At 43.1% G+C, this 23,937-nt stretch overlaps 1 protein-coding gene across 2 annotated transcripts in view; it reads right to left on the bottom strand.

Moving 5' to 3' along the window:
- Window positions 1–23,937, bottom strand: part of CORO1C (coronin 1C) — a 67,656-nt gene that overhangs the window by 31,635 nt on the left and 12,084 nt on the right. For both annotated transcript variants that reach the window (XM_074356657.1, XM_074356658.1), the window contains exon 2: window positions 8,647–8,846. In XM_074356657.1, the coding sequence (XP_074212758.1) occupies window positions 8,647–8,841 (195 nt within the window). In that variant the 5' untranslated portion in view covers window positions 8,842–8,846. The remainder of the gene's footprint in view (window positions 1–8,646; window positions 8,847–23,937) is intronic.

Below are 23,937 nucleotides of genomic sequence, written 5' to 3'. Positions count from 1 at the left end.
TGCCGGGACTTTGTGCTCCATTGTTAACTAGGGGTGAGTGAGGAGGGTGTCCCCCTCCCCAGCCCACCCCCAGTAAGACTGGGGAAAACAGTCTGGGGAGAAAATGAAAAGGCCCTTCTGTGGCACTTCATGTGGTAATGAGGCCGAGCAGTGCTCGTGGGGCTGGCAGCTCAGCTCGTGACATAATTTGGGAGTCATTGTTCTGCACCTGGTGCCCTCCCCTGCATCCTCCACCATCGCCCCCCTGCCTCCCAGCCTTTCACGGCCCATACAATGGACAGCTAAGGTGCTTGGGCAGCAGACAGCATCTATTTCAGGAGGGAGGGAATGGGCGTCCCAGGGCACTCCGGGACACTGGCACTGAATAAAAGCCGCTGCCCATCACCCCAAAGCTACCCTGCGCTAAACATCCACATCTGTACCAAGGCTACTGGCCTTGACACCCTTGCCCAAAATGGGGCAGCACTATCTGTGGGAAGGGAAACTGCCTGTCAGCAGCGTACAGTAAGGGGGAGGCGCAGCCAATGCAGCTCCGGCAGGTGCTGGCAGTGCCTGGGGGTTGGAGAAAAGCACGGTCGGGAGGCTGCCATTTCTTCTGAACGAGTCCGCGAGAGAAGGCCCAGCTGCAGAGCCAGCCACTCACAGGAGGCCCCAGCGTCGTGAGCCGCTGAGCCTCCATCCTTCTCACTGTCTCCTCGCAAGGCGCGGCAGGGACCAAGGACTTTCCAAACCTTAAAGACAATTCTCCAAGCTGCCAGAATCAGAGCCTGGACAAGCCAGTGTTTTTGTTATTAAGCCTTCTAATCCCAGAGAAAGAATGCGAAGGATTAAGTGTCAGTTAGACCACAGTTTCGATTAAAAAAACAAAAAACAAAAAACTTTTACACTCAGGGAAAAAATATTAATCAAAAATATACACATACAAATCAAATAAAGACTCAGAGGCCTAGGTTCTAATCCACGAAGGACCCCACAGCTCTGGGCGACCACTCAGTCCACTCCTGTGACTGGATAACAGGGCTCTGACGGCAAACCCCCACCTGCAAAAACCGACACTGTTTATGAAGGGGACCCTCCAAGCACATTCTGATGTCACTGTGGAGTCTCATTTTTACGAATATGACACGAAGTGACTGCCTTTTCCTGACGATGAAACAGCAGAGAGACTCTATGTGGATCCAGTTTTAACAATAATCCTGAAGAGCAGTGCTTATCCTGTTCTTCTCCACATAACGGTGAAGGAAAACACCAATTCCGCACTATTTACCTCTGGAGGTGAAGGAAAAAAAAGAGCCAAGAAGTATGTGTCTCTTCTACCAAAAAGCTGTCCTTCAGCTCCTCCTAGTCCCCGTCCAGCCACACATTTTGTTTCTCCAACACCAAATGAGCCCTTTCCAAGACCCAGGGGTCCAGGGGTCGGGAGGCGGCGCGGTTCCCACCACATCCTGCGCCCTCCTGGGAACAGAGCCCCTCTTCTAACCCATCGGTTTAGTGAGCCGGCTGGGCTCCTCCTCTGCTTTTCACCCCTGGCTCCTACATGCCGGAGAAACCCAACTTCCTATAGAACCTTCTCCCCAGTGTCTTCCTTGACATGAGCCTCCGTTAGAACCCATCTCTCATCTTAGAACCCATCTCTCATCGCTGTGCCAGAGGAGCTTAGCAGACAAAACTCCCTATTGAGGAGATCAAGGTCAACTGTTAGCAAAGCTTTTAAAGAGGAAGACTCCAAACACAGCTGCTGGCACAGAGCAGGAGCTCAAACGTCTTAAGATGTAAATGAATGGACAGGATTTTTTAAAGTACTGTTTTAGATTTTACTTCAGCAACAATTAGCCCTTTATATGTGCTCTGGTAATATTACTGATGATACTTCTCAAAAATAATCTTTACATGTAATAAATTCATTGTAAAATATTTTGAGTAAAGTACAGGTCATTAATTATGAAGAAGAAAATAAAAATCACTTTGGTCCCAACATCAACGTTAAGATTCCAGACTTTCCCTCAAAAATCAATAACATAATTTGAAGTTACATAGACGACCATGACTCTAACCTTGTAACACATTTTTAGGTTATATGACAATATCATAGAACACAGGATAACCAAACCCTGCTGTACAACGTAACTTTCTCTTGCTACTATACTGAATCTTCGATTATTCACTTAAGATTTATTAAAGAATGTTATATATCTACATGTATTTATCTATTTATATAAAAAAAATTTTTTTTTTAAGGAGAGGTGGAAAGGGTGCTTAAAAGTACCCAAAGGCCTTTTAGGTTACAATTTAGGTTAGAATCGGGTTTGAATTATTTATTTATGCATTGTGTGATCTAGCATTACAAATCAGGCACTATAATCTGAGAATACAGTGGACCCTAGAATAACACAGGTTTGAACTAAGTGCAAATTTCTTCCAATAAATAAGCAGTACAGGGTCAGAGGCTGGTTGAATCCAAGAACGCAGAACCACGGATACAGAGGGCCAACAGTAAACTCACACACGGACTGTTGATTGTGTGGGGGTCTGCGCCCCTAACCCCTGTGTCATTCAAAGGTCAACTATACATGTTTTAGTTATCAACTGCTGCTTCATAAGTCACCCCACAACTTAGCTACCCAAAACAATAAACATTTCTTATCTCACTCAGTCTCTGTGGGTCAGAAGATCAAGAGCAGCTTATCTGGGTGTTTCTGGCTAGTCAGGGTGTCAGCCAGGACCACGGGATCCCCCTTCAAGACGGCACACTCACGCGGTCGGTAAGTTCCTGCTGACTACTGGAGCATGGACCCCATGGACCTCTCCACAGAGCTGTCCTCACAACATGGAGGCTCCAAATAGAAGCAAAGTGGAAGCCAATATGCTTTTATGACCAAGTCTCAGAAGCCACACTTCATCATTTCCTCCATATTAGTGGTTACACAGGTCAGCCCTAGTTAATGTGGGAGGGAACCACACAACGGCATGAATACAAGGAGGTCAGAACCACAGGAGGCCGTCTTGGAGGCTGCCACCCTAAGAGCAAGGCAAGATCTTGCAGAACCTTAATCAAGGGCTACCATACAAACAGCCATCCAGTTTGCACCCTCCATTCAAGTGAATGTCAAGAGATCAAAAGCATGTAATTCCAACCACTCTGCCTTGATCTGTTACACAGCTAAGAAAATAACTGTATCACAATGTGATCATGCAGCCTGTGCTACTGGAGGCATGAGACAAGCAGCTAAAGGGAATCCAAAGGATGACTTCCACTGTCTTAATGAATCAGAGGTAAAATCTAAGCTGGACACTGAACAGTAAGAAACAGCACTTAGAATACTGACTGAAATGAATCAAGATTTCTTTCTCAATAAATATGACCAAAAAACACTCTCAACCTGAGTTCTGGCAGCTACTGTACGTGATGAATTAATTTCCCATGCATCTAGAAGGCATAGCTATGTCCCCCTCCTTAAGAGAACTAAGAAAATATTCACTGACATGATTTTCTGTAGCGCTGAATGCTTTCACAAAACCCTAGTTGAGAAAGCAAAATGAGTTGAAAGGATAGTTCACAGACATAAATAAAGCAAGATCCCAAACATTCCCACACACAGTATCCAAAATCTAAGTGAGAAACATAATTGTGTATGAGAAGGCACTGCACAGCTACACCAAGAAGGAGAGGAGACAGTGACCCAAAAGGGTAAGAGAGACCTGGCCACACCTGCCCCGTCATGGCCCAGAGCAGAGCGGCTCTCCGAGGTAATTATCGGGAAGATGAAATTAGCCATCACTCCAGTACTCCCAAGTAAGAGCACTCAAGAGAGGAAGGGAAAAAGAGATTACGGAAGACAGGAGCCTCCAATTTCCAACCCAAGTGGGTGTTAAGAGCTCAAGAGCACAGAATTCTAACCAATTCCCTGAACCGCTGAACCCAGGGCCACTGTGATCTGAAGTTTCAGCGCATCCAGGCAGGCACGTGCATGCGCCCACCCGCAGATGCTGCCCTTGGTATGCGCCTCCGTGGTCCACAGCGGGGCTGGGAACGCTCAGCCCCACACCACGAGCATGGCGACACTTGTTTGTGCCCGCGTGGTGGAGGGCACGGGGGCCGAGACCTGTGTGCCCATGACAAGGTACCTTGTTCGGTTGTAGGGGGAAACCCTTACAGCCAGAATTACAAAGCCAATTTCTGCTAGGCAAGACTGCGATTATTCATCCTCCAAAAGACCAAAGAATAAGAAAATGTACTAAGCCACACCTTGAAAAGTCATGACAGAGCGGTGTGCCCCGGCTTGTGGGAGCATTACAAAAGAACTCCTGAATCAGGTGTGCTAATCTCAGTCGCCCCACCTCGGGGCTCAGCACTTTCCCTATTCCTCTTCCAGTGACACCCCATTTTCTCTAACAGAACCTCCCAAACAGAACCCTTATAATCCATATGCTTAAATAAACATATACTCATCCCTAAGCCTACCTCTTGCTGCGTACGTGTTCTAATGCGTTTGTCTCTACTACTCTTTCCATTTATAAGTCCTGGAAGACAGAGACCACGACTCTCCCAGAATCTAACCACAAGCCTCATGAGGTTGCAGTAAATCCTATTTACTGCTGGCGCTAACTAGCTTTGAAGAGAAATTCATGGAAGGTCATGTTTCAAATGGGAGCCTTGCAGAAAAAGTCACAATATATCTTAAAATCATACACACATATTTAGTATAGCTCAGGGAACTATATTCAATATCTCGTAGTAACTTATGGTGAAAAAGAATATGAAAACAAATATATGTATGTTCCTATATGACTGAAGCACTGTGCTGTACACCAGAAATTGACACAACATTGTAAACTGTATTTCAAAAAAAAAAAAAATTCACACATATTCAATATTAATATGTACAGAAAGCCTCCAAAGCATCACCAAAACCAACCTGGCTGACTAAAGCCAGGAAAAGAAGGTGGGGCGGTGGGAGGGAACATTACCAGAAGTCTCTGAGATAGTTATTAAACACCATACCCATCTCCTAAAGTTCACGTTTAGAGAAATCCCGGACTGCTATCAACACACACAGAAGCCGAAAACATACCTAGAGCATCACTTTCTGCAGTCTGCATTTCCAGCATCACTTCATGTTCTATGTGGGAATTTGGTTCTTCACTTTTTAAAAAATATTTTATTTATTAATTATTGTATTAATTATTTTATTTTGGTGGGGGGGAGTAATTAGGTTTATTTATTTTTAGAGGAGGTTCTGGGGGTTGAACTCAGGACCCCATGCTTGCTAAGCATGCGCTCTACCACTTGAGCTATCCCCTCCCTGGGTTCTTCTTTGCTTTTAAACAGAAGCAGCACCTCATTATAAAACAATTTCATAGCTGCCAAGACACTGAAGTTGTAGGACCTCTTCTCCGGGGCAAAGTCCTGTATTAGGATTACTGGGTTCACTAGGTACTCAGGGTCCCCAACATATTTCTCAAGGCTGCACTTCTAATGGGGAGACGAAGTACCAGCAAGCTTCTGGGGATTAGGAGAGTGAGCACAGTGAAAACGAGACGCGGTGCCCCTGGAGGGCAGAGATGCCTGCACCCAGCAGACACTCAGCTTACAGATGATCAAACCAACCGACTGCATGTGAACCATCAACGAACAATGAAGACTTTGTATTGTATAAACAGTGAGATAGCATCTGTAAAAACGTAAAACTTACGATCCTTATTCAAATATTCATTATTATACCAAAGTTATAAGGAAAGAGGTATCAAGAGGGCAGTCAGCCCTATAAAGCAGGAAGAAATGTAGGTTTCCTGACAACATGGAACATAGTTCTATTTTCCAGCAGCCTAGGTAGTCAAGGGACAGGGCCTTAGGAAGAAAAGAAAACAGGGGTGCAACCTGACACTCCAGGGTACCTAGCTAGGCGCTGCCACCACAGCGGATGCCACAGGAGCTCCCGAGACACAGAACTGTCTACAGGGGCCACAGACCACTTTGCTAGGCTCAGCCTTGGCGGAAACGCAGCCACAAGTAAAAAGGCATCTACTTCCCAAAGTTATGTGCTGGCACCAGGGAGGGGAAAAAGGGAACAACAGTGTTTCCTTTGCTGAGTTTTGGGTTGCACTAGAAATCATGCTGAAACTGAGAACCACAGGAGAGGCAAAGTACTTCTGAGATCACCTAGAATTGCCAAGGCAAAAAATCACTTTTATATGCAGCCCCTCATGTTACAGACAGAGAAACAGAAGAGCAGGACAGAGTGACACATTCAGGTCCCACCACAAGCCAGTGACCCAGTCAGGACTGAATCCCCGGCTCCCAGACCTGTGTTCTTTCCTCGCCACCACACTAACCCTAAGAGCTCAACACACACACTTTAATACCCGAAAATCCCTCAGAGTAAGGGTGAAACTGTCAATTATAAAAGTCAACAACCCCAAGTACTGACCTTATTTCCAATGGCTGCCACTGGGCTGATGTCATTGTCACCTCCTCCAACAAAAATTAACATTCAAGGAACAAAGCCACACAGAATGAATTATAAGCCTGGGAGAGACCCTGCAGGCTCCTCCGAAAACCAATACTTTGTTCAAACATGATAATTTCTGAAGCAACTTATCCTGTCCTAATTCCTACACACTAATTAAAGAACAAAACACCAAATCTACGTATTAGCTGTAGGCCACTTAATGCAAGGGGAAACCAAAGCATAAGATCCAGTTAGCTCAGTGGTAGAGCACACGCTTAGCATGCACGAGGTCCTGGGTTCAATCCCCAGTACCTGCAGTAAAAGAAAAAAAAAAGGATCCAATTAGCTTAGGAACTGCATACAGGTCTCCCTGAAATGGTAATAAATGGAACTCTGTTTCCCTGGTTTCTAAAAGTAAAAAAGGACTCACAGGGCCTTTTGGGGATGTGGAGCCTTTGGAAGAGAACTGTCTGAAATCAGAAGATTAGCCATTCGGCAGTTTATTTTGGGTTTCTTAATTGGCTTGATCCATTTTTTTGAAGCAAAAAAATGCCTTAAATTTATCGCTCTTTAACTCCGAAAGAGATGATGGTGCTTCTGTGCCCGATCCTGGCTGACAAGCTGAGGCAGTTTCTCAGCTGGCCACCATGAAACCCACCACTGTAAAGTCCAGTTTGCAGTGCTCCAAGCTCTTGCTGAACAAATCAACCAAAAAGTCGTGGAGACCAAATGCAACTAGCCTTAAATTCAAACCGCCCGCTCCAAAACCAGGTAAGTAGAGCTAGAACAGTGTAATGTGTTATTTGCCACTAAACAGCAATCTTCTCCAGAAAAATAAAAGTATCTGACTAGAAATTTTAATTTCAATGTAGTGAAAAGTTCCTCCTTTAAAATATAATCAACAACTGTGCCATAGGCGGGTACATTTGGAAACACATATTAAGTTCATTACCCAAAGGCATCCACTTCCTATTTCTGTCGTGAGATGGTCCTATTGTGTAATATCACATCAATTCAGCCACTGACGTACAAATCCGATGTACAAAGAAAACAAGTCCGTCACGAGCATCTGAGAGAGTGAAAAGTTTAAGAGAACTGGAAGTTTTCACAAGGAAAAAACACCAAAATGCAATAGGAAACAGTACCTTGACAGAAATCCACATTACTGTAACCACTTTGAGAATCCCATGGTCCATTATGATGAGACATGCCCTAACACGCACGGCGAGAACTCGGGAAGACCCACCGTTCTCAGCAGAGTGGAAACAGCTGTAACGTGATCCAACACTGCATCCTCGTCGGCACCGGGCCCTCATCACTCGGGCTCAGGACTCACTCAACTTATTTTCCTCCTAAACACTAACTAGAAAGTGACTCGTTCCAGTCTCTCTCTCGTCAGTGTCCCCCACCCCACCACCACTGTTGTTTGCAATTCTGGGCTTTCCTGTTAAAGCTACTGCAGGTTTTCATCTACCATTTTCAAGAACGGTCAGAAAAATCACAAATCTCCTATCTTCTCCCCCACACTGGAGAGGGTCTATCTGGAAGGATCAAGTCAGGAGAAGGGAGAACTAGGAAGCCCACCAAGGCTGAAGGTCACACGGAAACACTTTCAGTAAAGATCCTTTTATTTCCACTGCTTGTTAACACAGCTTAGATCCTAGGCTGAAACTTGCTACTGCCCAGACTTGAAATCTGCATTGTTTGGGGACATTCTCTTGAGCTCTCATCCCATTTACCATTCAAAAACAGACACAAAGAAAAACAGAAAGTCTCAGTCCTCATGACTTCACAGACAAAAGAGATCATCTTATAATCTTTAACATTTCTGCTCATTAAAAAATATAACTGTTTTTAAAATTACGCTTTTTGGAAAAACATTTATGAAAAGTGGGTGACTACTAGCCAAATCATAAAATTCCTGTGCCTGCCCATGTGCACAGCATCATTAAAAGACTTTTTCATCCATAGAGGGCACGCCCAGAACAGAGTTCACCATTCTGTTTAATGATTCTCTGTCAGAAAGAGACGGATGCGGTTAGTAAAGCATGTGGAACTTAACTTCAATTACATCAGTCTAATGGTCCCAGCAATCACACAATTCTCGGTGAACTATCAATCTCCAAAATCAATTTATCATGGAACAAGCAGCGATTACCAGGGGGTGTTCCACAGGATGGAAAGTCAGATGACTCACCTTGTGTAAAGGGAGCACAAGGAACGCTCCTCCCCCGCTCGCTTCTATGATTATGGCAACAAATCTGGGGTTGACAGCGCAGAAGGAACTGTCCCAGGTCACTCGAGAAACCCGGATGTCGTCGTAACACTGGTCGTTTTTCACCGCTTGTCCAAATACATGCCGAAACTTGCTCTGTCGTACCACTCGCCTCATTGTGTCTGTGGATGAACAAAAATTATGTTGAACTCATGCACAGAGGGGAAAGTTTTACTTTTACAAACAAAACGCTCCAAGCAGAAGAAAGCAGAATGGTATGGCATCCTGTCTGCTCGCCTAAAAAATAGCCAAATGGCAAATCCGAATTTCCTTTAGCAGCACATACCCAGAGAAAGCTGCAAAATGCGTCACGGAGGGAATGACAAAGAAATGAAAAATTCCTAATTTAAGATCCAGAAACAGTGCATCCGTTTTAATTTCAAAAGATAAAGGTAAAGAATGAAGGAAAAGTAGTCGGGTGGAAATGGAAAAATAATCCACTCTGACCCTCCCCTTTTATAGATATGAAGTTATTTGCTGGATCTGAAGCTGAAGAAACCACCCCCCCTCCCCAAACATGACACAGTGGCTTTCTTCTCCGTCTGCCAAGGTAATTTTTCCGTTCTTGAGCATTTTCCCCAGACATCAGCACTCTGGTGTCTGAGAATGGTGCCTGCTCACGAGGGTTTCCACCAGACCAACTCTGTGCAGTGGAGAATTCAACACAAGCAAACCACCCTTGTCTTCGAGAGCCTTCCAACGTGGGCAGGATGATCAGAGCAACTCAGAACCAAACCCCCAGAGCTGACTGCTACTAGGAGGCTCACTAAAGGGAGCTCATGGGTCAAAAGTCAGGTCTTGGAAAAGAGTAACAGAAATTTTAGACACTAAGAGCGAGGGGCTAGGGAAGCAGCTGTGCCAGTGAGCTGGGCCTGAGAAAGGCCTGGAGTGATCATGGCGCTAGCAGTGACACAGAGGAAAAGGAAAACTCAGGGAGGGGAACAAAACTGGGATGAGTTTTCATGTCAGAAGTGATCACTCACCACAGCCGCTTCCCAAGCAAACCAGAAGACCTAGGGGACAGGAAGTGACACCAAGCTAGTGTTCCTGGGCTTTGTCAGGGGTCGTCCCTGACTCCAAACTCCACTAGGTTGTCCACCAGACATGCGCACTGAGAGCGTCAGGCTTTAGGCTCAGCAGGCCCCACCTGACTGCAGCTTCCCCGGCTACACGGCGATGCGATTCTCCCGTCTGCTAACGCAGGACACACTGTTCATGCTAGTGAGGACAGAAGGCACCCAAAAACACAGGAGGAAACGGAACACGGTCAAACCTTCACAACTCAGCTGAAAATCAGTCCCCTGATCCCCAAGGATAGAGGAGAGCTAACACCTGTCCAATCAGGCCAAGCAGGTGACACGTGTCGGGCTGCTGCTAACTGCTTCCCCCGAACTCTCTTCTTTGTGGCTCTGGGCCCACTGCTAAGTGCAGAAGGAGAGAAGTCAGTTTTGCCAGCACCTCCTCCTACCCTTTTGAGGCATGTGCAAAAGTGGCCTCTCTCCAAGCCTAGGGCATGTGGCTGGGCCGAGGCTACAAAGCCTCGGCGGGCCGGTGAGGACGTGTGTTCCTCAGCCCGCGGCTGCCGGCCCTCTCCAGCTGACCACCGGGACCAGACACAGAGGACTCGGGAGAGGAGATGGCAAACAATTCGCTTCCCCTTGGCCAGGTTCCCTCATCTGTGAAACAGCTGAACACTGCTCAAGCTGGAGGAGATGAGACAGCGTCCATGAGGTGATGAAAACCAAAAGAAAAGCACATCCACACAACAGCCAGCGCACCACCGGCTGGTCTCAGGATCCACCTCCCTACCCGGCCATCTGCACAAGTCAGCAGAGGCTGGAATCCCTGCCATCACCTTCCAGCAAGCGTTTTAGAAGTCAGTTAACGCAGAAGAAGGGAGAACTGCACCATCTGTCCAAGAGTTAATACCCTTCATACATGAAGTTCTTAGAGTCCAAACATGAAAATCCCAATAGGAAATTACACAGAGGACATGAAGAGGTAATTTACAAAAGAAACAGAAATGGCACTGACCTCTACTCTTTCCTGAAGTCCTAATAAAATGACAGTAAAGGAATAAAAGCAGGTATAAACACCAAAGGACAAGAGAAAGGACACTGGAAAGGAGCCCACAAGAGAGCAAAGGTGACAATGAAACCGCAGAAGATGGGAGGCTGTCGTGCACGTGTAACTGACTGACGTGGGGGTTCCTCCATTCAGCTGAGTCTCGGGAGGGGAGGCTCACAAAAGGACGCCAGGCCCACTGTGAAACCGCCGAGCGCTCAGAAAGGAAGCTGTGTCTCCAAAGACAGGGATATGGGAGAAGGGCTGCAGAGAAAACTGTCTAAAAGCCTCATCAGGGGCAGCCAGACACCCAGCCCTGCCCCTCCAGTGCTGCACAATCTGAGGCCCGCCCCCCACTTGCCCCAGGAGGCCACGCAGCATGACCTGGACGGGACACCAGCACAGGTGAGCGCAGGTACGAGCAGGTGCCACGCTGACAACCTGGTTCTGTACGGTGGCGCCTCCAGCCCCTCGTTCCGGGGGCTCCCAGGACACTGGCTGCCAGGCCAAGACAGCACCTGCCCCACCCTGCAGGAGGTCAGCCCTCACGGCCCTCAGCCAGCCCCCCAGCGCACACAGGCACCATCAGGCCAGCCTTTTGTGTGTGTGTGCCTCACTATTCAATGAGAATGGATATTTGAGGAAGCCTCTACCTTGAAAAATCAAGATTTTTTTTTCCTCTTCACCCAAATAGACTAGAATACCATATAATCTCACCAATAATGTGAACATTAATATAAATAAGTACTTTTGCACGTCTTCATTGATAGCTATCACACAAATCTGCTGGCTGGCTCACACACTAAAATACCTTTCAAAGTCACTTCCCTGTTGTACGTAGTGACATATGCTAAACATGCTTCCATCCCAACTACATGAAGTCAGTGATATACAGGTTCTTTCGCTACAACCATGGAGCACACTGTTAGCTACGGAGCAGAGAGAGAGAAAAGCCAGGGCTCGCAGTGCTGTGCTGACTGGGCCAGGCCATTCAAATCCAAGGTCAAACCTGATCTGGGCTCTGCTGTCCACACGTGGCACGGCTACTTCTCCACACAATAGAGAAAAGCAACTGAGAGTCAGACAGCCTTGTGAGTGAGGAGCACAGTGTACCATTGACTTCTAGGCCATGGTTCACCAGGGCGAGTCACTGACTTCTTAAATGTCAGGTTCTCTATCTGGAAATGGGTACAATACATATAAATCTGAAGAGATCACTAAATGAGCACCTGCTGATGGGATTGTACCCGATTATTTTGTTAAAGTACCCTGGATGGTCAGAAACAACTAACTGCACAATAAATGCCAGCTGTTGTTAGCATCCTAGTACTTGACATAAGGTAATCCGGATTCAAATCCCAGCTCTGCCACTAATCTTCCTGAGCCTCAGTTTCCTCATCTATAAGATGAAGGTAATGATAGCTATTAATAAGAATTAAAGACATAACCTGACAAAGCCCAGGTCCAGATGCCCTCAATGCTGAAGTCTACCAAATATTTAAAAAATGAATATGAATTCTTAACAAATTCTTACAAAAAAGGGAATATTTCCAAACAAATTTTATGAGACCAGTATTACTATGATACCAAGATCAAACAAACACAGCACAAGAAAACCAGACTAGTATCTTTTATGAATATAGATGCAAAAGTCCTCAACAAAATTCTGGCAGACCAAATTTAGCAACATCTGAAGAAGATCATATATCATGACCAAGTGGGACTTATTCCACAATGCAAGGTTGGTATGACATCTGAAAACCAATTAATGTAACATACATCAATCAAACAAAAATCAAAAATCACATGACTATCTCACAGAAAAAGTATATGACAAAATCCAACACCCTTTCAGGATAAAAACACTCAACAAACTAGGAATAGAAGGCAACTTCTTCAAACTGATTTTTAAAGCAATATTCAGTGGTGAAAGACGCTTTCTCCCTGACACTAGGTATCAGACAAGGATGTCTACTCTTGCCATTTCTATTTATCAATGTTCTACCAGTTCTAGCCAGGGCAATCAGACAAAAAAAGAAAAAGTATTTACATTGGAGAGGAAGAAGTAAAACTATCTCTGAATGCAGATGACTTGATTTACACATAGAAAATCCTAAGGAATCTACTAAAAATTTATTAACACTGATAAACAAGTTCAACAGGGATCCAGGGTAAGAGACCAATATACAAGAATCAACTGTATTTCTGTACACTCATAACAAACTATCTGAAAGTGACATTAAGAAAACAATTCCACTTACAATGGCATCAAAAAGAATAAAAAACTTAGGAACAAACCTAAGCAAGAAGGTGAAAGACATGTATACTAAAAACTTCAAAACATTGCTGAAAGAAATTAAAGAAGACACAATTAACACGCTGATTGCTCACGGTGGATCGGTTGTTTCCTGCAGGGACCAAATTCACACTTCACTGCAATGTGATACACTAACAATACATGTGCTTATACTTAATCTGTTTGTTTTTCCAGTATAATTGGAATTGTTAAAAAAATTCTTTTCTTATTTTCAATTTTCAAACTCTTTACAGTTTTATTTCTTCTTGGGATGTCATTATTCTGTATAGAATAAATTTGGAATAAATTCTGCATGATTGGATGAAGGAAAGCATCGCCCATATCTGGGTGAGGAGACCCCTGAGGAAACACAATTGTCACCCAGATTTGGGTGATGTGGCGATCAACGTGTTAAACAGAAAGACATCCCATGTTCATTGATCAAAAGGCTTAAAATGAAGATGGCAATACTGCCCAAACTGAGGTCCAGAGTTAATGCAATTCCTATCAGATTTCCAGATAATTTTGTAGAAACTGACAAACTTATTCTAAAATTCATATGCAATTGCAAGGGACCCCAAAATAGGCAAAATAACCTTGAAAAAATAACAAATTAGGAAGATTCATACTCTTGGTTGCAAAACTTACTACAAGGCAATGGAAATCAAGAAAGTGAGGTGTCAGAACAAGGATAGACATATAAATCAATGGACTAGAACTGAAAGTCCAGATATAAATTCACACATCTTTTGTCAAGTGATTTTTGACAAGGGTACCAAAACTATTCAATGGGGGGCAAAAAGAGTCTTTGCAACAAATGGTGCAGGGACCACAGGATAGCCACATACAAAAGAAGCTGTACCCCAACCTCACATCATATAAGATAATTAACTCAAAATGGATCAAAGACTAAAACTCTTAGAAGAAAACACAGAAGTAAATCTTCATGACTTTGGATCTGGCAAAGAATTCTTAGGTATGACACCAAAAGCACAAGCAACAAAATGGAAAGTATATACATATATACATTGAACTTCATCAAAATTACAAACCCTCGTACAGATTCAAAAGTTACCAGCAAGAAAGTGAAAAGACAACCCACAGAATGGGACAAAATTTTTGCAAAACATATATCTGGTTTCCTGTAACTCCTATAACTCCAAATTCCAAAGAATTCCTATAACTCAATAATAAAAAGACAAACAATCCAGTTTAAAAATGAGCAAAGGACTTGAACAGGTGTCTTTCCAAAACAGATATACAAATGCCCAATAAGCACATGAAAACATGCTGGACATCTTCAGTCACTGGAGAAATGTAAATCCAAATCACAATGAAATACCCACTAGGATGGCTAGAATCAGGCCAGAGAATAACAAGTGCTGGCAAGGATGCAGAGAAATCAGAACCCTCATACACTGGTAGTGGGAATGTAAAATGGTGTAGCTGCTCTGGAACACAGTCTGGCAGTTCTGAAATGATTAAACATAGAGTTATGACATGACCCAGAAATTCCACAACTAGGAATATACCCAAAAGAACTGAAAACAGGTATTCAGACAAATACACGAATTTTCATAGCAGCATATTCACAATAGCCAAAGGGTGAAAACAACCCATATGTTGGGTATCTATTGGATGAATGGAAAAACAGAATGTGATACACCCACAAAGTGGAATATTATTTGGCAATAAAAAGGAATACTTACTAATACGTGCTACAACTTGGATGAACCTTGAAAATACTACGCTAAGTGAAAGAAGCAAATTACAAAAGTACATATTATGATTCCCATTCATATGAAAGTCCAGAATAGGCAAATCTATAGACACAAAGTAAATTAGTGGTTGCTTGTGTGGGGGTGGGGGTGCAGGGGAATAGGACATTACAGCTTAAGAGTATAGGGTTTCTCTTTGAAGTGATGAAAATATTCTCCAGTTGTGGTGACAGTTGCATGTATCTGTGAATACACTAAAAACCATTGAACTGTACACTTTAAGTAGGTGAGTTGTATGGCATGTGAATTATATCTCAATAAAGCTGTTTCTTTAACAAGTGCCTAGCATAGAATCTGAAGCACAGTAAGCACTGTCCAATAAATTTATGCCAGCAATTATCATCTAAGAGCCTACTAATAGGTTTCCCCACCCAAAGGGAAGACCCAAATCAATTTCCTACTGATTATGAGCCAAAAGCATAATTTTCCGGTTTATGAACTAGCATCAGTTATCAAGGAACCTTTACAAAGTCTTATGCTGTCCCACCTCAGCATGGTATGTACTACACTTTAATTTCCAAAAAAAAAAAAAAAAAAAAACCAAAACAAACAAACAAAAAACTATCTCAAACAGAAAAATCTCCTCCTCTCAAGAAAGATGCCTGCATTATCAAATGGTATCAGTGTTTCACCAATTTTTTTTAATGTTCAGTGATAAATTTCCAAATTGTCATTTCATCAAACTTAGGAGTTCTTTTATTCAATATCTTCAACCAAATTACATGCCCCCCAAAACTAAAGCATTTTGTAAAGAAATCTAATGTTCAGTTATATTAAAAAAGAATAAATGAAGGAATCCTGAACTAATACACAGCCAGAAGTCCAAGGAAATACTATTTTAAACGTCTTGTCTGAGTTCAACCTTGGAGAAGCGGTCTGCTTATTAGGTCTTTCAAGTACCAGTTCTTAAAACTGCACGGCCTTTTCTTTGCAATTATTGCAGTAATAAAGGACCCTCGTGGTCATAGGAGGGAGACAATGTAGTGATAAGTCATTTACTAGGCAAACCAAGGAAATGTTTACAAATTTCAAAATAAACTTACTTTAGATAGAAGAAAATGCAACGTGGTTTTTAATTTCCACAAAATGTTGGGAATTACAAACCTTATCCAAGGCCTTAAAATATGCAATTTATCATTCCATCCATATTTCCAGTAAGACTAGGACTATTCTAGAATGGTTTTCATTGTAATAAAAACTGACATATCTTTGAAAGACAATGTGAGAGCAGGTTGAGTGCAGACCCAATCGTGAAACACTCTCTGGGATTTGGTGAAACTTCTATTTTAGAAACACTGACACATGTGTCCTCTGCCCAAATTTCCAGGTGACACTGAAGGCCAAGCACAAGGATTAAGAGTAGAGTCTTGATTGTCCAGCAGCCATCATAGTAAATTTCTCTGAAATTTCTTTTTTATAGTCAATATGCTGTAAATTATATCCCCGGGACTATTTATCTTGTAACTAGAAGCTTGTACTTTTTGACTCCTTCACCCATTTCACCCTCCCCCCTACCCACCATCTCTGGCAACCACCAATCTGTGCTGCTTCCCTGAGTTTGGGCCTTGTTTTGCTTTGGTTTTGTTTTCTTTTTTGAAGATTCAACATGTAAGTGACAAATAGTGTTTGTCTTTCTCTGACTTAGCATAATGCCCTCAAGATCCATCCATGTTGTCACAAATGGCAGGATTTTCCTTTTTATGGCTGGATAATATTCCACTGTACCACATTTTCTTTTCCATTTATCTGCTGATGGCCACTTAGGTTGTTTCCACTATCTTGGCTACTGTAAATAATACTGCAGTGAACATGGGGGGAGCAGATATCTTTACAAGATAGTGATTTAGGTTCATTTGGATAAATACTCACAAGAGGAACTGCTGGATCATATGGTAGTCCTATTTTTAATTTTTTAAGGAACATCCATACTATTTTCCATAGTGGTTGCACCAATGTACATTCTCATGTTAATTTCTAATTAGCATATAAAATATTCCTGCTCTTAGCTTCAAATAAAGAAAATCTAAAAGCTGACTACCAATACGCACAATATTTAACAGCTCATCTAAGGCATCAAAAAAAAAAAAGATTAAAATTTTCTTTACAGGTAAACACCTTAACCAAGAACAAGCTATAAAAATAAAGTCTACCTCTATGGTTTAAGACTTATTTTATAAGCGTCACAGGAAAGTTTGGTAAACATCATTCACAGAATAAAACTTTCCTCTTACAGTCAGTTGATAATTCTCAACCTGTAGGAGAGTGTAAAGGCACGCTTCTCGTGGTACTGGCTACTAAGTCATACGTAGAAAATGTATTTCACAGGCCATACAAGAAATGGGCATTAGGAGGAAAAAAATGTAGACAAGGCAGGGTGTTTCTAATACTGTAACAGCATCAAATAAAACACATTCAAAACACCTGAGTAAATGTTACTACATTTTCTCTATTCTGTCTACTTCCATCAATCTCATAAAAAATGACCGCAATTTTGACATTTTCCTGTTTATTGAGAAGTTATCTGTTTAAAGATTCCAGCAGATGCACTTCTATGGTTCATATGAAAGGAAACACATCCTGCTCGGAACACATACAGGAAAACCCGTATGAGAAGCAAAATCCTGCTCGGCACATGTGCTGAGACCATTCCGAGGCGTCAGTCACCCAAGCGCTCAGCAGGCTGAGAATGCGCCCTCACCAGCAGCAACCGCAGGAAGACTCCAGAATGTCCCAAAGGGGAAAGAACACATTCCCTCTGAGTTGCTGCTTTTACAGCAGACACTTTTTATTTAATACGGGAGAGATCAGATGTGTTATTTAATAGAAAGTGGCAAGGATAGTAGAGGAGGAAACAAATGTCCCCAAACCAGCTATTTAAATGGCACTGCCAACAGTTAAAAGTTCCTTTTAAGCTGGAAATGTATTATGAAAGCCTATGTAAAGTACACATTCACAGGGAAGCTGATCCCCAAAGCAAATATGGGAGGTACTCTGATTAAACACAAAAATTCAACATTCATCATTTCTGGATATGAGACGGCTGAGCTCTTCTAAATTTTCTTAAACAAAACCCACCAGTGACACTTCAAGAGTTCACCTGACCAATCATTTTCACTGCATCCAATTCCTTAACAGATTCTTCTATGAGACACTCAAGAAAATATATGCCTAATTCACCTACTTCAGTAGAAGTTATTTTAAAAAGAAAGGAAAAAAGACCACATGCGACAGTGTGCTTTACCTAAAGCACAAGTGTGGCAGTCAGACACACAACAGGCGTGGTCCACAGCAGCGGTGGCTGAGCGGTCTGCTCTCCACTGATGACACTGAGGTGTTGGAAATTCTTTTTTAGCAAAACTGCTGACCACTTAAAACAGCTGACTGTAAGTATGGAATGGTCTTCAGGTTGCTTCAATTTATCATGACACCAAGAATGGGGAAAATAAAGGGGGAAAACTCACACTGTTTTATAGCCTTCCAAACAATTTCACCCCATTACCCTCCCCAGGGATCAGGTAAAATGCCAAGAATCAGGCATACTATCTAAAAATGCACTTTGTTTCAATTCAAGAACCCATTATCAGTTTGGTTTCTAAACATTTCTTGGAACGAAAACCAAGACCTACCAAGAGGCGTCCAGGCTGGGTCCTCACAGGAGCCCACAATGGGAAGGGCCATCAGATCCAGGCCTTTCATCTTCAGCCCAGAGACACTGTGTGACTCACCCAAAGATAAAGGACTTTGGAGAGAGAGACGATGACCTCGGACCACAAAGTACAGGGCAGTTAAACTTCTCACCCCGTGAACTTTCATACTTTTCCAGAGATAAACTGCCCATCACACAGCCAATCTGCCTTCCCACGTCAGCCATGGATGCCTCCCAAAGCTCTTTCCAGGGCTGCTGCCTCCACTGCTCACCCTTCCCCTGGCCTGTTGGTGCCATTTTTAAATATGCAGCTGCACTTGGCTCACACTTGATAAAATAAAGAAACGGGGTGGGGAGGGTATAGCTCAGTGGTAGAGTGCATGCCTAGCATGCACAAGGTCCTGGGTTCAATCCCCAGTCCCTCCATTAAAAATAAACAAATAAATAAACCTGATTACTTCCCCCAACCAAAAAAATAAATAAATAAAAACTGAAAAAATTTTTTAAAAATTACAGAAACGGGCTGTGAGCATTCAAATATCCTGAGACAAACAACAGAGCAAAGGAAACAAATCTTTGCTTCTAACTGAAAACCCTTGGGCTTCAGCCAGAGGACTGTGTGCTCCACTGTCCAAGAGAAGAGATCGACAGGACACACGTAAGAAGCTGGAAACCTACAAATCAAGAACAATGCCTAAAAGGTGACGTACAATGAACGGCGGTATACTTTCTAAAGCTTTCTAAGAAAAGAACACCTGCTTTTACACTGTACAGTTTGGTACTCCTTTTAGGAACTTGTTACAAAGAGAGGTGGGGGACACTTGATGTCCCCATAAGCACTCACAGATGCTTCGCAGTGGACTGTGCAGCGATGAAAATGACTGGTAAAGATGCAGTCTGACAAGCAGTGAAACAAGCTCTGTACATAAACCAAATCACCACCACATACACGTTAAACATCTTACAATTGTGTCTGTCAGTTATACTCACCAAGGCTGTGATGAAAAAAAAAAAAGAAATTAACATGACATGAACAGCAAAACAGCAACAAAGATCCTAAATACAAAACCCCCAAATCCTCAAATTAAGTCTCTCACACTTTTATAAAGAGAGACCCTTTACCAAGTAAAAGGTGCCCTAACAGGGCCTGTAACTCCCTTAAAGTAAATAAGAATGCCATGACGTAAACTTCAGTTACTAAAACATGAGATTTTTAGGGGTCATCTCCAGCTCTTCAATGGCAAAATTCTTTTTATTATGTTATCAAAGTAAGAGCAGATTCTCCCCAAGATCAAGTGCAAGGATGACATGTTTACAGTCTGTTGTTGCTCCCAATTTTCTGCTTATCACCAGCACCTTTATAAACACATCCACTCGACCCGTCCCTGGAGCTTTGAAAAAGCACTGCTGAAGAAACCACCATGGCAGAGAGCAGCAGGCACCGCCTGCCCAGAGCTCACCGTGGAACCAAAAGTCACCCGAGCCGGCAGGCGGCTCCCTAAAGTGCCCCACGGGAGACACAGACGCTTAACTCCGCCTCGCTCTTCAAAGAGCCAAATTAATCCCAAGAGTTCTCATCCCAACTGCAGAACTTTTACAGACACGATTGACCCAGCAATCTCACTAAAAAATTAATGATGAATGTGTTTCAAAATACTCTTTCTATACTGATGGCCTACTTTTCTTATCAACAACTGGAGGAAAAGCACACAGTATATGACTGTTCAAACTCGCTAAGTCGGTTTCCACCACTTAGGCAGATGGAGTTTCTCTTGGAATAAAATTTTAATAATTCTCTGGCAATGCGCTGGGAAACGAAATTACTGGACGCCCAGATCTTTTCACGTCTTTTTAAAAGGCATTTTTATGAAGACCCTCATAAGGCTAGACACAGGCAAAACAAGCCATCTCAAAAAAACAAAGTAATCACCCTCAATGGAAAAATTTTAGTCTTTGCTTTTTAATACCCTATACCCTGGGCAAGCAGTGATTAAATAAACATACTGCTGACGGTGTTTCAAGGGGAGGTAGAGTAGGAATACCTCTGGCTTGGATACAAGACACCAGCTTATCCTGACAGTCACCTAACCACTAAATCATTTTGGTCCTATGTTTGTTTCTTCATCTATAAAATGGGAAAACTAAAATCAATTATTTCTGGGTCATATTATTAATTTAAATTATGATTAAATGTATTCATCTAAAGCCTACAAATCTGCACAAAAATGTTTCTTTCACCAGGATCCAGTCCACATCCCAAAAAGCACACACAATTCAAGACGCACACATGCTCAACTGTGAATGCTGAGTAGGTCTTTAATCCCATTCATTCCTCGTTCATTTATTCAACAACTATTTATTGAGCTTTGACCATGCACCTGGCTTGATGCTAAGACATTGCAGATGCAACGGTGAGCTAGGAGATGCCCCGGCTCTCATGGAGCTTACAGTCTCTCCAGGAGGAGACACCACAATCAGATATTCACACACGTGTTACTGTGCTGCCGGGACCAAGGCTGGGATGCAGAAGTACACAGGGGCAGGGAGTCAATAACCAGGGTGAAGGACCACCTCTTGGGAGCAGCTCCAAAGAGCCTTCTCTTTACAAGTATGGTGTCTGAAAAGGTAACCTCGGACCACAAAAACATGAGAGAAATATTTAAATTACTTATTGTGCCTTTTCAGATTAATAACTGGATCTGCAGCTTTAAAAATTAAGGTAGTGTGCTCAGAGAGCCAGAGAGCCCAGAGTGTGAAGGTAAACATATTGAATAGGCTATCTGAAAATGAAACTAACACTGTTTAAAATAAAACTCTCCCTATGTTTTCAGAATTTTCAGATATCCTGTAGACACAGGGAAGTATACAGGCACACAGAGCTCCAAGATGCTGCAGGGTCGGTTCCAGACCACTGTCGGAAAGTAAATAATCAAAATGAAGTGGCTCACATGAATTTTTTGGTTTCCCAGTGCATACAAAAGTTATGTTTACACTATATAGAAGTCTATTAAGTGTGCAACAGCATTATGCCTAAAAAAAGTATATATCTTATTTCAAAAAATATTTTATTGCTAAAAAAAAAAAAAAAGTCAACAACCGTCTGAATCTCAGTGAGCCGTGCTCTTCTGCTGGTGGAGGGCCCCGCCTTGATGGCGGTGGCTGCTGACTGATCAGGGTGGTGGCTGCTGAAGACTGGGGTGGCTGTGGCAATTTCTTAAAATAAGACAACAACAAACTGCCATATAGACTGACTCTTCCTTTCATGAAAGATTTCTCTGTAGCACGCAGTGATAGCATTTTACCCACAGTGGAACTTCTTTTAAAATTGGAGTCGATCCTCTCAAGCCCTGGTGTGGCTTTATCCATGAAATTATGTGATAGTCTAAATCCTCTGTCGTCACTTCAACCATCTTCGTAGCATCTTCACTAGTAGATTCCACCTCAAGAGACCACCTTCTTTGCTCACCCGTAAGAAGCAGCTCCTCATCCATTCAAGTTCTACCATGAGACGGCAGCTGTTCAGCCACACCTTCAGGCTCCAGCTCTAATTCCATCTCTTGCTATTTCCATCACATCTGCAGTCACTCCCTCCCCTAAAGTCATCCCTGACGGCTGGAATTAACTTCTTCCAAACTCCTGTTAAAAGTTAATATTCTGACCTCTTCTCATGAATCATGAGCGGTCTTAGTGGCATCTAGAATGGTGAATTCTGCCCAGAAGGTCTTTAATGGACTTTGCCCAGACCCATCAGAGGAATCACCATCTAAGTCAGCTACAGCCTTACAGAATGGATTTCTTAAGTAATAAGACTTGAAGGTTGAAACGACTTGCTGCGGAATGGATGTTGTGTTAGCAGGCATGAAAACACCATGAATGTCAGCAGACGTTGACATCGGAGCTCTAAAGCAACCAGGCACATTATCAACAAGCGGTGTTATTTTGAAAGGAATCTTTCCTCCTAAGCAGTAGGTCTCAACAGTGGGCTTTAAACGTTCAGTAAACCACGTTGTAAGCAGACGTGCTGTCATCCAGGCTCTGTGGGTCCATTTACAGAGCACAGGCAGAGTGAATTTAGCATAATTCTTAATGGCTCCAGGATCTTCAGAATGATAAATGAGCACTGGCTTCAACTTTAAGTCACCAGCTGCATTAGTCCCCAACAAGAGAGTCAGCCTGTCCTTGGAGGCTTTGAAGCCAGGCATTGACTTCTCCTAACTATCAAAGCCCTAGATGGCATCTTCTTCCAACATCAGGCTGTTTCGTCTACGCAGATCTGTCCCCTAGTGCAGCAGCACCTCCCTGAGTGATGTGAGCTGGACCTTCTGGACGACTTGCTGCAGCCTCTACACCCACACTGGCTGTTCTACCTCACACTTTCATGTTACGGAGACACCTCTGTTTTCCTTCAGCCTCATAAACCAACCTCTGCTGGCTTCAAACTTTTCTTCTGCAGCTTCCTCACCTCTCTCAGCCTTCATGGAATGAGAGAGAGTTGGGCCTGGCTCTGGATCAGGCTCTGGCTTAAGGGAATGCTGGGGCTGGCTTGATCTTCTCTCCAGACCACTCACACTTTCTCCATCTCAGCATTAAGGCTGCACTGCTTTCTTATCGTCCGTGTGTTCACTGGAGGAGCACTTTTAACTTCCTTCAAGAACTTTCCCTTTGCCTTCACAAGTTGGCTAACTGGCCCAAGAAGCCTAGCTTTCAGCCTGTCTCAGTTTTCAACATGCCTTCCTCATTACGCTTAATCATTTCTAGCTTTTTATTTAAAGTGAGATACATAAGACTCTTCCTTTCACTTGAACACTTAGAGAAGTCATTGGAGGGTTGTTAATTGGACTAATTTCAATACTATTGTGTCCCAGGGAAGAGGGAGGCCCGAGGAGAGGGAGAGCGAGAGGGGAATGGCCTGACGGCGGAGCAGTCAGGAAACACATACTGGTTAAGTTCATCATCTTCTATGGGTGTAGCTCGTGACGCCCCAAAACAACTGCAACAGTAACATCAAAGATCACTGATCACTGTACCAAATATAATGGAAAAGCTGGGAATATTGTGAGAATTACCAAAATATGACAGACAAGACATGAGCAAATGTTGGAAAAAATGGCACTGACAGACCTGCTGGACTTGCAGGGTTGCCACAAACCTTCCATTCGTGAAAAAAACCAAACAAACCAACATCTGTGAAGCACAGTAAAATGAGGTGCGCCGGTACCTCTTGAAATCTTACTGCCACTTCAGACAAATCATTTTGACCCTTTTTGGTAAAATTACAAACTATTTCCTTATCAACACACCTCTCTTCTAAACGGAGGGGGGACAAAAAACAGAGTATCAATACCTACAACAGAGCACAAGAAACTGTAAGAATGTAACATCACTGGGGAGAATGGACTTAACTACCAAATAAACACTTCACCTCCACA

Source organism: Camelus bactrianus, chromosome 32, assembly GCF_048773025.1.
Source record: "Camelus bactrianus isolate YW-2024 breed Bactrian camel chromosome 32, ASM4877302v1, whole genome shotgun sequence".
Taxonomy (NCBI): Eukaryota; Metazoa; Chordata; class Mammalia; order Artiodactyla; family Camelidae; genus Camelus; species Camelus bactrianus.
This window is presented reverse-complemented; position numbering and strand designations above follow the sequence as displayed.